The sequence below is a fragment of the Leucopleurus acutus genome (assembly GCF_964270905.1).
Source record: "Leucopleurus acutus genome assembly, chromosome: 8".
Lineage (NCBI taxonomy): Eukaryota > Metazoa > Chordata > Mammalia > Artiodactyla > Delphinidae > Leucopleurus > Leucopleurus acutus.
Window position 1 is genome coordinate 22833885 of NC_139151.1, and position 18575 is coordinate 22852459.

The following is an 18575-nucleotide window of genomic DNA, read 5'->3' on the forward strand; positions in this document are numbered from 1 at the left end:
ATTCTACTGGTGATGGACATTTGTAATATTTCAAGTTTGGGGCTGTTATAAAATAAGGCTGCTATGAGCATTCTTGAACATAGCACTTGGTGTACATACCTACTAGTTTGTGGGATGTACACATCTAGGAGTGGAATTTAGGGATCACAGCTGTATAGAGCTATAGTAGATACAGCCACCAGTTTCCCAAAGTGGTTGTATCAAATTTCATTCCTACCACTGCTCTACATCTTCATCATTATATTCACCACTCATTATCAGGGTTTCTTTTTTGTTTTGTTTGTTTAGCCATTCTGGTGAATACAATGAGTACAGTGCATTTTCTTGATGACTGATGATTTTGAGCACCTTAGCAAATGCTTATAGCTATCTGTGAAGTGCCTTTTCACTTATTTTGCCCATTCAAAAAAAAATTGGATTTTCTTCTTTTTCTTATTGATCTGTAGTAGTTCTTTACATGTATTGTAAAAACATCTCTCCGTGGTTTACCTTTTTACTCTCTTAATGGTGTCATTTAATGAAAAGACAGTCTTAACTTTAATCTCCATTTATCACTCTTTTTCCTTATGGTTGTGAATGTATTATTGTTTACTACCTCCTAGAAACTTTGTTTTACCTTTCACATTTAGGTCCACAGTCCATATGTAAGTGATTTTTATAAGAGTCAAGGTTTGTTTTTTCCCGTACGTATTTCTAACTGACCCAGACCCATTTATTGCAAAGACTTTGTACCATACATAGCATCACCTTTGTCACAAATCCAGAAGTCTATATGTATGCATCTGTTTCTAGACTCTTTTCTGTTCCACTTATCTATTTGTCTATCCTATTGCCAATGCCACAGTGTTCAGTTACTAGTTGTACCTAAAAAGATTTTTAACTGATGTGTCATAAATAAGTCATAGGTATATAATAAAATGGTAGGAAGCATGTTTCAAAGACAAGGCAACTCTTGGGCTCCCATGTTACTTAACTTTATCTTTTATGGTATTAGTTGTTAATTGTTACACATTATATATTTTCATAAATTATAATCCTGAAATTGAGAAAAGGAAAATAATTACTTGAAAAAGTTAATACAGAGAGCCATTTAGTTTATAACAGGACAAACTAAGTCTCCAGAAGAGTTTAATATCTGCCAAGACTGGACTTCTCCATTTAAGTCAACGGACTGAATATTCTGCATATTTCACAGAATAAACCCTCTCCTCCCATGGTATTGCTAGGTGATACACCTCCTGGATCATCCCTGGGTTGGTAGTTTTCTCTTTGTTTGCTGTATTAACTATACTTTTCCTTTCTTCCCATCTCTGGTAGCTTCCTTTTCTACTTATTCACAATCCTTTTCTTAATAGAGAGCTCCTGGAGAGGAAGTTCTGGGGATGGAAAATCCAGGAGAGGAAGATCAGCTGTTGAAATGTCTTTGCTGCAAACCTCTATGGATTGAGGATGTGATAACAGTTTCTCAATGTGATGACAAGCTCTGTAACTCTGATTTATCTTCTAAGTTGGCATTTATAATACAGCTTTTCTGTTGGGTTTCCCACCACTGCCCAAGTCTGGTCTTTTCAGATTTTCTTCCTTTAAGCTTTCATTCTCAGCCACAGGAGGAGCTTCACATGCTCTTCACATTTGCAGTATTGCTGTTTATTTGGTGGTTAGAAATGTTTTATCTTTTTTGAGGTGGGGAGGGGGCTTTTTTTTTTTTTTCCTTCAATGCATGATTCTAGTGCACTGGCTTACTGTTTTGCTAAAATAAAATTAGTAGTGTATTTGGATCCCTGTCAAAGAGCTCCTGAATTTTTAGCTGGTTTTTCTTTATAGAGGGCCTGTGGATTGTGAACCTAAATGTTAAAGGTAGAATGAAGTTTCTAGAAGGTAGTAAAGGAGAGAATGTGTTCATAACCATAAGGAAAAGATTGATAAATTGAACTTTTATAATTATAAAGGGGACTCTGGCCCTTGGCATCTCTGCAGAGGGTTTGAAGGACCCCTGAACATCTGTTTCTACGTTATTGTAAGTGTTCCTCTGGCCGTTGATTCTTTCCCTATGCTTTGCTTTTTTTCCACCTCTCCTAGATGAGCAGTGTCAATCATAGTTATTTTAATGACCTTGCTTGCAAACTCCAATGTCTGGATAATCTATGGGCCTATTCTATAGTCTGTTTTCCCTTTTTGGGGTGGGGGGAGGGGGTCAGGGGCTCATTTGGTCCTGTCTGGTATACCTGGTAATTTTGATTGAATGCCCAACATTGTATATGAAAAGTTATAGAGACTTTGGATGGTGTTATTTTCCTTTAGAGAGGATTTAATTTGCTTTTGACGGTCAGACTATGTGCAGATCACCTGGATAGAGTTGAGCTGGGTTTCAGGCTTTGTTAACGATGGTCTCTTTCTGGTTTTCCCATTGCTAGTCTAGCCCTTTGGGGGTGTCATCTGGAAGACTGCATATTTACTGGGGCCCTTCTGTCTTAGAGGGCCTTGAACTCCAACCTTTGACTCCCAAGCTGCAAGAGAGTGTTAATCTCTCTGGTCACCTCTTTACCCTCTTACAGCTGCTTTTTGCTTGTTTCTGTATGTGTGCATTTTAGGAGTTGGCAAATGTCTTGAGGGGAAATACACATAGATTTTGAGACTTTTCTGTTTACTCCTTTTCAGGATCTTGTCCTTTCAAGCCTTGGATGCTTTGGCAGCCCCAAAGTCTAAATCTCTGTCTTCTTAGCCTGATAGAATACTACAGGCTCTGCCTCTATTCCACTCTTCTGGGAATATTATATACCTGTTTTTTTTGCATATAAAATAAGCAAATACATGATATACACACAAAGATATGTTTTTCTTTCCACTTCTTTCTCTTTTTTTTGTTGGCAATAATCTCAGATTTTATTCAAAAGCAAGACCACCCACCCCAATTACTCTGGTTATCCCTTCATAATGAACGTATCCTACATTTACAAAATTTTTCCTTGTGTCTACTTCAGTGAATTTAAAAATTAATTTATTGTCTCAATTATTTTCTAATTGTTTGGCTGTGGAAAATTGGCATATTAGATTGTACTGCCTGGAACAGCAACCAGAAGATCTCCTATAAACTTGTTAGAAAAGTAAATTCTCTGGCTCCATCCCACATCTATTGAATCAGAACCTGTAGGGGTGGTACCCAACAATCTAGTTTAACAAGTCATCCAGGAGATTCTGATAGAAACCATTTGAGAAACACTGGCATATGAGAAACATGTGCTATTTACTTAATGGACAGGCAGACATGGAAGTGAGGGAATATATCAAATAAGAAAATAAACAGTGGCCCAAGTGCTTTGGCTCTAAATGGGTACAGAATAAGAATAGCCATGAATGAGACTCATAAACTGGTTCTATTCAGATACGTATGAACTGCCCCTCTCTTCTGCTTGATTTCCATGGGCTTACGTTAGTGTAAAACCCCAAGAACATTTGTCTTGGGCAGATCTGTAAATTCTTCAGCATATGGACACTGTAGAGAAAGAAGTAGGATTGACCATTTCCTAATCATCTCCCAGGCTGCATTACCCAATACGCAGTCTGTCTACGCACATGTTTCTGTCATCTGCCAAGCAGGGGCAGAAAAAAAAAGTAATATATAAATATATTTATATAAATAAGTACATTTATATAAATATAGATTTTTATATAAATAAATATGTATAATACATATTTTTAAAATCTTCATTTTGAGTAATGTTTTTTAAAAGTACCAAAATGGTCATTAGAAAAAGCAAAACATTTTTGGCCTTCCTTATATCTTTTTATGACTTTGTATTGTTTTTAGTTTGATTGCTGGGACTAAGGCACTAGATATAATTTTTCAATGCCTGAGGCCTTACAGGGTTTTAATCTGGCTCAGAATTCTCCACTTCCATTTCTTTCTTAAACAAAAGGTACATATATCCTTTTGCACCTTGCTGTTTTCAGTTACCATTGCTTAGATGTAGTACAGGTATTCTAAAATTGCTTTTTCAGTAAGTAATTTGTAATCATATTCTTAATTCTATGATTTCTAAGAATTTTGATAATAGAACTTTTATTTGCTTTTTTTTTTTTTTTGTAATAGTATTAGTTCTTTTCCCAGGGTAAAAATAAACTATTGCCCTAGACTGGAAAGAGGAAGAAAAAAATCTATAATCTTCTGAGATATTTTTTTATTATTATTATTTTTTACTAATACTGTTACAATTTTTATAGCTTCCAATCTTTGCCCTTGGGGGTGACGTAAGAGTTGATTTGGCTTGCCAAGTCTTAGACCTGTCAAAATCAAGTGATGCTTGTGTTCAAACCTGATTGAGAAAGGGAAGCTTTCACAAATTTTATTAGCTTGAACTTAGAATAACTTCCCTGGTCTACACTTAATTAACTTCCATAACCATCTACATCAATATACTGTGTACTGTTAATGAGAGAAACAATTTATTCTTGTAACCTTTCACCTTTGTCCTGAAAGAGCTGAGATTCTAAAAGAAGCCAGATTTCCTTCGTACTCTCTTCTCACATGCCAGACCTCAAAAATTGTAGGTTCTTGCTTTTTTTGACCCAGATAGGCAAAACATTGATACTATTCACATTTCTCATCTAATCCTTCTCCTCAAGGGCTTCTAACTGGATCCAAGGTCTGGAGGGATGTTTGTTTCATAGAAATATATATATATTTTTTGGCCATGCCACGGACCTTGAGGGGTCTTAGTTCCGTCTCAGTTCCCCTGACCAGGGATTCAACCCAAGGCCACAGCAGTGAAAGTCCTGAGTTCTAACCACGGGACCTCCAGGGAACTCCTGAAATATTCTAATTTGTGGGTTCACAAACTTTTTCTTAAAAGGCTGGATAGTAAATATTTCAGGCTTTGCAGGCTACATGGTCTGTTACAGCTATCAACTCTCCCATTGCAGCATGAAAGCAGTCATGTGCAATACCTAAACAAATGAGATTGTGTTCCAGTAAAACTTTATTTACAAAAATGCGGCATTGGGTTGGGTTTGGTCACTGAGCCATAGTTTGCCAATCATAGTTAACTGGAGAGGAAAGAAAGAGATCATTGTGGGATATATGACACTTCAAAACCTTCCTTTCTAGACTAGAGACTAGAGTAGATTTGAAGCTTTCAGTACATTTTCAACATTAAAAAAAATTAGAGTTTTGTGTAATTCTTAATATACCACAAAACAACCATTGCTCCGTCTACTATTCCTCAAATTAATACTTAGTACAAAAATCTGTTAGAAAATAAAGAGTATTTTGAAATTTAACTTTGTAACCCAGGCTTATTTTTCTTTATTGACTCATAGTACAGAAAGAATTTTTATTATGAGAGAAAATAAGGCGTTTTCATTTGTAAACTTTTCTTATTATTTGCTTGCTTGTTTAGAAGGAGGATACAGCTGTGAACTCTGTGAGCTTTATTTTATGTATTAGTCAGCCAGATGGAAAGAATGATCATTAAAAAAGTTAGATGGGCTAGCTCTGATGTCCAAGTTTTAGAAGACATATACTAAAATGAATAATCCTAGAATTTAGCTTCAGTAACATCCTTCATTATACACTTTTCATCTTTATAGCCAAATAGTCGCGTAGAAGTTTTACATTTTATCTAGAGTTTAAAGTCATTTTTCTTCCCAGTCTTCTCAAAACCTCCCAAGTCTTAACTGCAGTTACTTAAATTAGTTCTGACCAAGAAGAACAAAATGAAGAACAGTAAGGTGACTTGTACGTTACAGTTAGCTTTCAAATCTTTTGACATACAGATTTTCAGTTTTTCCTTTTTTCTAAAGTATACAGAAAGGGAGAGTCATTCTTTGTAGGACATTGCACCCATCTTAATAGATGACATTCTCTTGTCTTCTGTCACAAATGTCCTTGCTATTGAACAAAGATTGTCAGAATAATACTTAAAATTAGTACTTTCAAATTGATTTCAAATCTTTTGGCTTTGTGCTAGTAATATTTTCCTTTCTCAACTCATTAGAATAAGAAAAGAGAATTAACTTTATGATCTGTACATTTATGGATTAAAATTCACCTCATTTATCTCCAAATATTACTTACTTGTCTTCATGCTTGAGGAATGGATATGTACTAATAACTCAAAATTTTCAGTAATTCATATAATTCACATCAAAATTCCTATTTGAGTCAGTAAGTATTAAGTCTTAATGTCTTGGGTTTACTTATCTAATACTTAGTTTAGGTAAGTAAAAACTTATTTAAGTTTTAAAGTGTGTTATTTTATAGACTTTTGAAACAGATGGCAGTTTGTTTATGTCAAAACTTCAGAGAGGTTTTTTAAAAAATTTTCATTGGTGTATAGTTGATATACAATGTTGTATTAGTTTCAGGTGTTCAGCAAAGCAAATCAGTTATACATATACATATATCCCCTTTTTTTTAAGATTCTTTTCCCATATAGGCCATTACAGAGTATTGAGTAGAGGTCCCTGTGCTATACAGCAGGTTCTTATTAGTTATCGATTTAATATATAGTATTGTGTATGTGTCAGCCCCAATCTCCCAGTTTATCCCTTCTCCTCGCCCCCCCCCAAATACCCTGGTAAACATAAGTTTGTTTTCTACATCTGTGACTCTGCTTCTGTTTTGTAAATAAGTTCATTTGTACCTTTTTTTAGATTCCACATATAAGCAATATCATATGATATTTGTCTTTCTCTGTCTGACTTACTTCTCTCAGTTGCTGCAAATGGCGTTATTTTGTTCTCTTTTATGGCTGAGTATATAGGTACCATTGCATATTCCATTGTATATAGGTATCACATCTTTACCATTCATCTGTCAATGGACACTTAGGTTGCTTCCATGTCCTGGCTGTTGTAAATAGTGCTGCAGTGAACATTAGGGTAATGTATCTTTTTGAATTATGGTTTTCTTTGGGTATATCCCCAGGAGTGGGATTGCTGGGTCATATAGTAGTTCTATTTTTAGTTTTTTAAGGAACCTCCATACTGTTCCCCTTAGTGGCTGTACCAACTTACAGTCCCACCAGCAGTGTAGGAGGGTTCCCTTTTGGAGAGTTTTGGGGGTTTTTTGGCGATACGCGGGCTTCTCACTGTTGTAGCCTCTCCTGTTGCGGAGCGCAGGCTCAGCGGCCATGGCTCATGGGCCCAGCCGCTCCGCGGCATGTGGGATCTTCCTGGATCGGGGCACAAACCTGTGTCCCCTGAATCGGCAGGCGGACTCTCAACCACTGCACCACCAGGGAAGCCCATGGAGAGTATTTTTTTAAAAATAAAATAAAGGATGTGCTTCTAGCTTTATGACATAACTTGAATTACAGAGAATTTTCATTTCTTTGCATTTTTGAATTGTGTAATAGAGTTTTAAAAGTTATTAGGTTTTTGCCAAGTTAAAAACGAGGTAATGTTCATTTGCATATGTGCTAATTTTAAGAAACTGTACAGATTAGATTCCTTGCTACTATTTTGACTTCTTTTGATAATGAGAAAATTAGAATTAATCATTGTTTTGGGGGGATACATATATTTGACAGAACTAGAAGAACAGACTCGAAAAGCTCTAGAACTGGACCAGGAACGAAAACGAGCAAAAGAAGAAGCAGAAAGGCTTGAAAAGGAGCGTCAAGCTGCTGAAGAGGCCAAATCTGCTATAGCAAAACAGGCTGCCGACCAGATGAAGAATCAGGAGCAGCTGGTAGGGAACCTGGGTTCTGTTAGGGGAAAAGAAAAATTCAGACAAAAGCATGGACGAAATCGGTTCCGCAATTTCAGAGTGTTTATTCTCTGAGCACAAAGGTGTTGGTTAATTACGTTTTCAAATCCCCTCACTGTGGTATGTGTGCACTCACTGCAAGGAACTTGTATCTTTTTATTCGAATGTAATTTAAAGCAGTAAGTAGAATAACAAAGAATTATGAAAACCATAGACCACATGGACCATTTTCTGTATTCAGAGGAATACCCATCATGACAAATGAAATACCAGTGTAAAAATAGACAATTTGGAGGTTGCAGTATTTAGTACAGTAGATAAATGATCAGTATTGTGCAGCCACTACCAAAAGTGTGTTGTAATAGATCCAAAATCAACAGTAAAATTTTGTTTGCTAATGAGTGCCAATAAAATAAGTTCAAATAATGGAAGCTTAAAAAAACACCTTTGTAAAATTAAGTATATTATACTTTCTGGAAAGCAAACCAAAGAGACAAGTGTGGAAATAACGAAGTGTGGAAATAAGCCTAAAATGATTATTTCTTCTTTTAAAAGGAAACCTAAAAATAAAACCATAAAAGATACATGGAGCCTGTTGCTAACAAAAGATTCTGATTTGCTTAGATTTTGTTTAAGCCACTGGCATGTTTTGCTTTAGATAAGTTGACAATTACGTATATTCTAAACCCTATAAGATAACCGTAGGCTAACTATAAGATAGATCATAATTGATTGGGGTTTTTTGTGTATTTAGTGGACTTGCAAATAATGAGGAGTAGGCATGACACCTAGAAGATTTGGGATTTAAATATTGGTTTAGGCATTTACTTGCTATGTGTCTTTGGGTCTTTCTGAGCCTCAGATCGCTCCCTTTGAAAAAAGGAATAATACCACCTAATAGTATTGTTGGGGAATTAAGAAAGTGCTGTTTAAATTATAAAGTGTTATGTAAATAGAATTCTTTTTCCTTCTGTAGGCTTTAACAGATAGTTTATTTTATTTTATTTTATTTTTTGCGTGGTACGCGGGCCTCTCACTGTTGTGGCCTCTCCCGTTGCGGAGCACAGACTCCGGACGCGCAGGCTCAGCGGCCATGGCTCACAGGCCCAGCCGCTCTGCGGCATGTGGGATCTTCCCGGACTGGGGCACGAACTTGTGTCCCCTGCATCGGCAGGCGGACTCTCAACCACTGCGCCACCAGGGAAGCCCCTAAGAGATAGTTTATTGATGAAAGTTTAAAAATAGCTCCTAGGTTCCTGCTATGAAAACAGGAATAACTACGTGTATATAGAATAATAAAATTTTTTTCACTTTGTCTCATTAGCTCATTATACCTAGTACAAGTAAGATATTTATGCTCTTAAAGAAATAGTTCCTTTTTTTAAACAGAAGACTGTCTATGAAAAACATATAACACAGTCCGTGTGGGAATTCCCTGGCGGTCCAGTGGTTAGGACTCTGAGCTTCCACTGCAGGGGGCACACGTTTGATCCCTGGTCGGGGAAGTAAGATCTCAGAAGCTGCACGGCATGACCAAAAAAACCAGTCCATGTACATTAAAGCTTTTTTGACTTAATATAAATGACTGAAAATATATTACTTTTTAGTATTTGTAATTGTTTTGTTTATTTTAGGCAGCAGAACTTGCCGAATTCACTGCCAAGATTGCGCTTCTAGAAGAAGCCAAGAAAAAAAAGGAGGAGGAAGCTACTGAGTGGCAACACAAAGTAATCATTTGTTCATCACTATAAATTATTGAACATCTATTTTGTACCCAGCCATATGTGGAAATTATAGAGATAAATATAAGTTGCTGTCATGATTTAGAGGGGGAGAGGTACCTCTGTATGAATGTGTATGTACTGTAGTAAATACTAATCTAGTGATAATAAGCTAAGTACTTTGGGAACACAGAAGAAATATTTAATTTCTGAGGGAATGAGGCAGGTGTTGGGGAAACCCTTATAAATTTAAGCCGGCTCTTGAATAATACATTCAATTTGGGGGTAGAAAAGATGGAGACTGAAGAGGAAGTCATTCCAGATCGAGGGAATTGAATGAGCATAAGAAGTATAAAAGCACATGACAGATTTGAGGTCAACTAGTAAGTGAGCAAAACTTAGGGTCTGTTTTCAGAAATTTTGAGAGTTGTGGCTAGAAAGTTAGAGAGGGAATTAAGTTGTGAAAGGCTTTAAATAAATGCCCTGCTAAGGCAAGATGCTGAGAAATATCTGTAGACGTTGGGCTCTGAAGATTTCAAAACAGGATTGTAACATGATCAAGCATGGTTTTATAAAAACAGCTTAGTAATCAGCATGAAGGATGGATTGGGATAGTGGGCAGGATTACTTAAGAGCTAATGACTCACGCTAAGGATGTGGCATTGAGAAAAAAGAGGAACAGGAATTATTGAAGGACATTTTGTGGTAGACTCAAAGGGGCATGGCAACCAAATGATTGGATGTAAAGTTGAATTAGAAGAATGCAATGAAGATGATACTGAGATTTCTGAGTTCCTAAGTAGATGAAACCACTGTTGTCTGAAATGGCATAAAAGTGAAAAATTAGGCTTTATTTGGAGGGGTAGGGAATATAAGATAATGAGAATTTAATTCAAACTTTAATGTTAACTCTTAAATGGAACTATAATAATAACAATTTTTTACACTCAAAGGTATATAGTTCTCTGATTTTTCTCCGACAAAATGTACTTATTACAGAAAGCAGTTTTGTTTCCCTCTTAAATTTTCTTTGTAGCACTTCGGATTTCATAGGGAAGTTTTTGGTATTGAGAGTTATGTATATATGTATATGTCAATGGAACTCTACAAAAAGAAAAACACTTAACTTTTTTGTTAACACTACTTTCTTTATTAGAATTGTATAGCTCCCTTTTAGGGATGATTTATGAACGTCAGGGACACATAAACTTATAAAAATAACATATCACAGAGGCACATCCTGTGAATTGTAGAAATTAGAAAATGCATGCAAAAGAAAAATCACATTCTTGCTAACTGGGATCACTATTTTAACACTGTAGTGCATATCCTTCCAGGATCTTTTCCTATTTGCATATGTGTATACATACACATTTATATGTCCAGAGTGAGATCATACTGTACATATTGTTCTGTTTTAGTCAGTTTTCATCTCATCTAATATTAGACTATATTCAAAATTTTTTCATTTAGATATAATTGACATAATGTATTTTTAGGTGTACAGCATGATGATTCAATATTTGTATCTATTGTGAAGCGATCATCACAGTAAGTGTAGTTAACATCCATCTCCATATATAGCTACAGAAATTTTTTTCTTGTTATGTAAACTTTTCAGATTTACTTTCTTAGCAACTTTGAAATATAGAATATAGTATTATTAACTGTAGTCCGTATGCTGTACATTATGTCCCCATGACTCATTTATTTTATAGCTGGGAGTTTGTACTTTTTAACTCCCTTCTCCAATTCCTCTTCCATTTATGCCTCTGGTAACCATCAGTCTGTTCTCTGTATCCATAAGCTCGTTTTTTTTGTTTGGTTGGTTGGTTGGTTGGTTGATTTTTAGATTCTATATATAAGCGAGATCATATGGTAATTTGTCTTTCTCTGTCTGACTTATTTCACTTGGCATGATACCCTCAAGGTCCATCCATGTTGTTGCAAATGGCAAGATTTCCTGGGACTTCTCTGGTGGTCCAGTGGTTAAGACTTCGCCTTCCAATGCAGGAGGTGCAGATTCAATCCCTGGTTGGGGAGCTAAGGTCCCGCATGCCTTGGGGCCAGAAAACTAAAACATAAAAAAGCAGAAGCAATATTGTAGTAACATATTCAATAAAGACTTTAAAAAAAATCTTTAAAAAAATTCCTTTTTTATAGTGGAATAGTATTTTACTATGTATTAATATTTATACCACTTTTTTTTTATCTGTTCATCTATTGATGGACACTTAGGGTGCTTCCATATATATCTTGGCTATTTCATTCTTTTGCATGTGGCTCTCTAGTTTTCCTAGCACCACTTATTGCAGAGACTGTCCTTTCCCCAACCTATATTCTTGGCTGCTTTGTTGTAAGTTAATTAACCATATATGTGTGGGTTTATTTCTGGGCAGACTATATTCAGAATTGAACCAAAAAGTCTTTTATAGCTAATTTGCCAGGCCAGTGTCCAGAGTAGGACTTTGCATTGCATCTGTTTGCTCTAAGTCTCTTTTAAAGTAGGACAGTTCTTTTTTTTATGATATTGGTTTATTAAAAGGACCCACAGATTGTCCCTCCTCCTGTATTTGTCTAATTCCTTTCTTATGGTGTCATTCAGCTTGTCTTTTTATCATCAATATTTCTTGTAAGCTGGAAGATAAACCTAAAAGTTTGAAGGATTCAAGTTAAAAATTTCTGGCTATGATGCCTCATAGGTGAGACTTTCAGATAATTTATCATCCAAACTAGAACACTTTTGAGAGTGAAAGGGGGTGTTGTTAATAATTACACCAGGACAACAGTGTAAAGCAGTACTTTTCCAGACAAACCAGCACAATAGAATTACTCAGATAATTGGTGACGTTGGATACTTCCTGTTATATTATATCAGAAGACATTTAATATCTGATTAACCCACCATTAGTTGTTTTAATTGATCGTTGGACTAGAGTAATAACAGTCTGTTTCCTCCATTGTCTGGTTATATTTTATCGTTGCTAAAACGTAATCTATTCGATGTGGAATTCTTTGGCGTTATACTTATATCCGTTTTCTCATCAACCATTTGTATAACAATTTTAGCAACAGTTGATAATCCTTGCCAGAATTAATAATTTTATTAGGGTTTTGCACAGTGGTGTCTTTAATTCTGTCATGTAATAAGCTTTTATCAATAGGGCCTGTTTTCATTACCCTGAAATATAGTTTATATTAGAAAGAAAGGATAATAACTTGATTTTTTTTTTTTTTGATGTGGACCATTTTTAAAGTCTTTATAGAATTTGTTACAATATTGCTTCTGTTTTGGCTTTTTGGCCGTGAGGCATGTGGGATCTTAGCTCCCTGACCAGGGATCGAACCCGCACCCCCTGTATTGGAAAGCGAAGTCTTAACCACTGGACCGCCAGGGAAGTCCCAGGATAACTTGATTCTTTTAATTACCAATTTTCAAAGTAACTTGCTGATAAACTTATTTTTTATGTTCAGGCTTTTGCAGCCCAGGAAGACTTGGAAAAGACCAAAGAAGAGTTAAAGACTGTGATGTCTGCCCCTCCTCCACCTCCACCACCACCAGTCATTCCTCCAACAGAAAATGAACATGATGAACATGATGAGAATAATGCTGAGGCTAGTGCTGAATTATCAAATGATGGGGTAATGAACCATAGAAGTGAGGAGGAACGTATAACAGAAATGCAAAAAAATGAGCGTGTTAAAAAACAACTCCAGGTATTTAAAATTTGCAGTTGTATGCACATTTAAATATAATTTGCATTTTCCCCATTTGTTAAGACAAACTTATTAAAAAAGAAACATTTGATTTTTGGAAGCCTTTACCTCTAGCTGGCCTTGTGATTGGTTTGTAAGTACTTGGCCTACAGTCACGTTATTTCATATTTTCTGTTGTATGTCCCTGTCACCAGATGTTTGTTAGCTTGTGTAATGAAGCCTTAATTAGTAAGCTATTATTTAATTATAACTTGAGCCATGTTAAAAGTAGAACATAAAATACTGTTTAAAAAACAAATTTCTTTTTTAAACAGTATACATTAAAAAGAAATGATAATTTAATAGACTACCTGTATGACATTACATAATCTGATTTTTTTGGTTGAGATTTTGTAATGGCAAAAGGTCAGTATATTAAATGTACATAATTAGATTAAAATAGTAAATTTTAATGTTACACCTATTAGAGAACTTAATAGAATCAGTTCTCTAATTTTTAAATTCATGAAATCTTTAAATATTAATAAAATGGGGTGATAGTTGTAATAAATGTATTAAGACTTTTGGAGAAAACTTCTCTCATGGTATAGAATTTATAACTTACAGTAACATTCAATAACAGCTATATTGAACCTTTTGTAAGTCATTTCAAGTATTAGATGAGAAAGTTCAAGGAAATTTAGAATAATACACAAACTCATCATGGTTGCGGAGTGTAGAAATGAAAGGCCATGGGTATTCCTCTCTAACCACTACCCCCCACCACTACTAAAAGTACAACAAACGTAAACACTTTAAAGAAAAAGATTTCGCAGTGGAAATTTTAATATACTAAAAAGTCAGAGATCTGTTATATTTGTATTTTGTGTCTTTAAACCTCTTTCATAGGTTTTTAAAATCTAAAAAAAAAGTTAATAATGGTCATACTTTTTATTTTTTAAACATAGGCATTAAGTTCAGAATTAGCCCAAGCCAGAGATGAAACCAAGAAAACACAAAATGATGTTCTTCATGCTGAGAATGTTAAAGCAGGCCGTGATAAGTACAAGACTCTGCGACAGATTCGGCAAGGCAATACAAAGCAACGTATTGATGAGTTTGAAGCAATGTGAGAGCTGTTATTTTGCATACATGTTCTTCATAAGCTGAACCACCAACAGAGAAAAGCAGGCCTTTGCAGATGTGATGGAATGCATCTCACCTTGCCAAAGCACTTAAACCAGTTTGACTGTGGTAGCTAAAAGACATTTAAGGGGAGCTTTTCAACATTAAGGCAGTGTGATATCATGCTTGGTTTTCTTTTTCTTTTGGGCCAAGGAATGGAGAACAGTGTTCCATCACCTCCTTTTTCACATTTTTCATTTTCCATTTTTTTTTTCTGTTGAAGATTAACACTAATTATCATGTCTGACAAATGTGTATGTATGATTTAAGCACTTTGTACATTTTAAAGGATGGTGGTGACTTAATGAGTGTTTAGGTAGGGCACTCTGTTTTTTCTTCTTCCATATTTTACCTGCATGTATTTCCACATTCTCTCTCATTCATGTTTCCTCAGTGTGTACTTCTCATACCTTGATGTGCCCTGTAACCATAGCGCTGCCACTATACAGATCATTGGCAGTGATTAAAATGAGCATAAGTGGCAGGGTGGACAGTCTTTCATCATTGTGTAGAAGATGGCTATGAATCATGAAAAGGATTAGAATGTTTAACAGTATAGTGTACAGCTAGTGGTTAATTTTTTAAATCCCAATTTAATAACATTATTGGATATTTGTTATTTGCTTACTTAATTACGGTCATCTTTGACAGCTGAATTGATTGGTGTTTCATCTCCTGTCATCATTTGGTTTTCTTTGCCCACTGATCTTACAAAGGTATAGACAGCAGGTAGTAAGTAGTTCCCTAGGAAAGTTTACTGATGAAACACTACTGCAAATAACAGTTGTCTCTGAAAGATTCTTTCATAGATTGATTTAGAAAAACAGATGTTTAATAAAAGAAAAAGCACATTTGTTGGTAATTGATTATCATCATTAATAAAACCCTGGACCTTGCTAGAAGGGCAGCATATGAAAACAGCAGTCCCGAGGAGGGGACAGTAATACTACCTCACTACTATACCTGTGATGACTGGTCGTTCAAACACAGTGAAGTGTGTAAGCTATATGTTTTATAATACATAGTGATACTGTCAATCATGAAGGAATATTTTTGAGATCTCCTTTTCCTTCAGAATATCTTAGAGTGCTAAATTTTAACTGCCTTTTTGTTGAACTGAACTGTGGGACTCTGATTTGTATTAAAATTGTTAGCGCTCACTGGTATACTATCTTCCTGGAGGGGTGTTGTATATCTAAGGAAGTGTGTGTGTGTGTGTGTGTGTGTGTGTGTGTGTGTGTGTGTGTGTGTATGTGTGTGTGTGTGTGTGTTTGAGAGAGAGATTGCCCTTGTAGCATATGACGACGAATGTTTGTACCTTCATTTCTTGATGTAATTATTACATAATCATTTTAGCATATTTGGTTTCTAAATCATTGTGCTTATTTTTTTCAATCTAACTAAAAATACTTAAATTTGGTTAGTTAATTCTATTTTAGAAATTATAATTTTATAGGTTATATTAATTTCAGTTATGTTTTACAAAGAAATCTTTCTAGTTTGAAAGATGTTCAATATTCACAGGTTCTAACATTTTCTTTATTATAAAACATTTAGATTTGGAGATAAGGAAAGCCTTGTTTTCTCTGTGTGGTTCAGCTACTTTCCATTTGGTATTATGCATTCAAATTTACATTTATCTATTAAAATTGCCATTTTGTTAGACATTTTTCATGCACAATAGATTCAAGTTGTGTCTGAAAATATCTCTGTGCTTTTTTGATTTTGCTGACTTTAAGAGGATTAATCTGGGCAGACGTTATGAAAAGGAAAGGTTGCATTTAATATATTTTTTGGATTTAGTAGGACAAAAGATAACTGGTTAACCTTGAAGTGACTGTTGTACGGTGGTTGTGCACATGCTTCAAAACACTGTGGAAGAGGACATTTCTCCTTGCAGCACATTAGAGGAACAGATGATAAGCCTTACTATTCATGGTTTAAAGCATGTGTTCACTCTTCCAGAGCATTAAAGTAATTGCCATAATAGGTGAAAACTTGGATTTTTATTGGATTTTTGTTAATTTGCTTCATTTTGAATTGTGTGCACTACCATTCCTACATCAGTTTGATATCAGTGTTGAAAAATTACCAGTTATATTTGCTGTTTATAATCTATTTGTAGATTAGAATTAAAATGGATTTAATCCATTTTTAAAGCTGTGTGAATTTTTCTAAACAGGAACAACTATTTGCAATATGGGTTTTCATTAAACCAATTATAACTTTTATTATTAGCATTTGAGAAGCACATGTTCATATAGCAATGTAAAAATAATGAGTATTTGGTAAATTCCAGCAGGCTTATACTATTAGCATAATTTTGTGTTGTACAATTAAGTTACATCTATAATTTTGGATAACATTCATTGGTTAACAATAAAGTGACAAAAGCTCATGTTTCATGCTTCACTGTTGTTATTTAACATGGATTTCTTGTATATTTCCTGAATATTATAATCTCTATTAGATCCATAAATCATTACATCTTAAAAACAAGTGGATAGGAAAAAATTCAGAATCCTCATACATTTACTCGTTCCCCCAAATTATATATCTCTTTTGGTATGGAAGTAATAGTGATAATTCTCCAGAAAAGTTAAATCATTAAATTAAATTGACTCTTTTCATAATAGAAAATCATTTAAGATTTCTAGTCATTGCTTTTCTTGTATAGTGTTTAGTTTTCCTAAGGAAGAAGCAGTTTCATTGTCCTTGATTAATCTCACTATTAAAATGCTAATGTTCTTTAAAGAACTGTATACTAAGTGCTTCTTACTAAATTTTATTATAAAGATTATTCTTCTTAAATAACAAGTGATAAATCTGTTTTAAGCATAGTAAAAGCCAGTTGTCTTCTCAGTTTACAGTAATATTGAACTGTCACTTTATTATTTCTATTCTCAAAGACAGGTGGTGATCTCTTTATTCTGGTCCTGTTAGAAAAGAAAAGGGAATTCCGTAGTATAATATTTTGCTTTATGTCTAATTAGAGTTCTTTTTTTAAGAACTAGAATTAGCACTTAGAAAGTTATATCTTACACTGTATTGGAACTCACTGCTGGTTATCATTGGAAAGAGTTCCAATGTTAGTGCTGTGATTAAAAAAAAATGCACATCACTTTCTGTCTCAGTTCTTATTACCTGTTGATTGGTGATATTTTTAGAATTGAAGATAAAAGATTTTTTAGATCCCACAGTATCCCATTTTATGTATGCATAATGAAAATAGTCTTTTAAAATCTAAAACTTAAAACTGAAGTATAGGAATTACTGCCTTTAGAATTAATTTAGTGAACTGATTAGTAAACCCAAGCTTAGATGTATTTAATAAGAATAAGGGGAAACGTTTAAATATGGAACTACACTGGTAGACAGTCCTCTTTTCTTTAAGTTTGTTCTAAATGAACAGAACTTTAGCTTTTCTTATTCTGTACTTCATTCTTTTTTTAACTAGGAGATAATCTATTAAATATTCTAATGTGGTTTATCATGTAGAATGACAATATTCTAGTACATTTCAAAAGCACAGTGATTCAGCAGATATGATAACTTCATAAAATGTCAAGGCAGTATGACTCCTCACATTCTACACTGTTCGCAAGGAAAACTTGGCTCACGATCGTGTTTCATATATTAAATCTTATCACCCTCCCTTCCGTGGCTTTTCCAATTAAATAATCTTAATTCCCACTTTTTCCTACTGGACCTATCTTTTTTTAAATTTAATTTTATTTTTTTATACAGCAGGTTCTTATTAGTCATCAATTTTATACACATCTGTGTATACATGTCAATCCCAATAGCCCAATTCATCACACCACCATCCCTACCCCCCTGCGGCTTTCCCCCGTTGGTGTCCATAGAATTGTTCTCTATATCTGTGTCTCAGCTTCTGCCCCGAAAACTGGTTCATCTGTACCATTTTTCTAGGTTCCACATACATGCGGTAATATACAGTATTTGTTTTTCTCTTTCTAACTTACTTCACTCTCTTTATTACAGTCTCTAGATCCATCCACGTCTCAACAAATGACCCAATTTCGTTCCTTTTTATGGCTGAGTAATATTCCATTGTATATATGTGCCACATCTTCTTTATCCATTTATCTGTCGCTGGGCATTTAGGTTGCTTCCATGACCTGGCTATTGTAAATAGTGCTGCAGTGAACATTGGGGTGCATGTGTCTTTTTGAATTATGGTTTTCTCTGGGTATATGCCCAGTAGTGGGATTTCTGGATCATATAGTAATCCTATTTTTAGT

At 34.7% G+C, this 18575-nt stretch overlaps 1 protein-coding gene across 1 annotated transcript in view; it reads left to right on the forward strand.

The window, feature by feature from the left end:
- The window catches only part of RDX (radixin), a 75464-nt gene extending 58763 nt beyond the window's left edge, over nt 1-16701 (forward strand). Inside the window, exons 11-14 of the mRNA XM_082845166.1 lie at nt 7530-7690; nt 9343-9435; nt 12904-13146; nt 14094-16701. Coding sequence (XP_082701292.1) covers nt 7530-7690; nt 9343-9435; nt 12904-13146; nt 14094-14258 — 662 coding nt within the window. The 3' untranslated portion in view covers nt 14259-16701. The remainder of the gene's footprint in view (nt 1-7529; nt 7691-9342; nt 9436-12903; nt 13147-14093) is intronic.
- The last annotated feature ends 1874 nt before the right edge of the window (nt 16702-18575 follow it).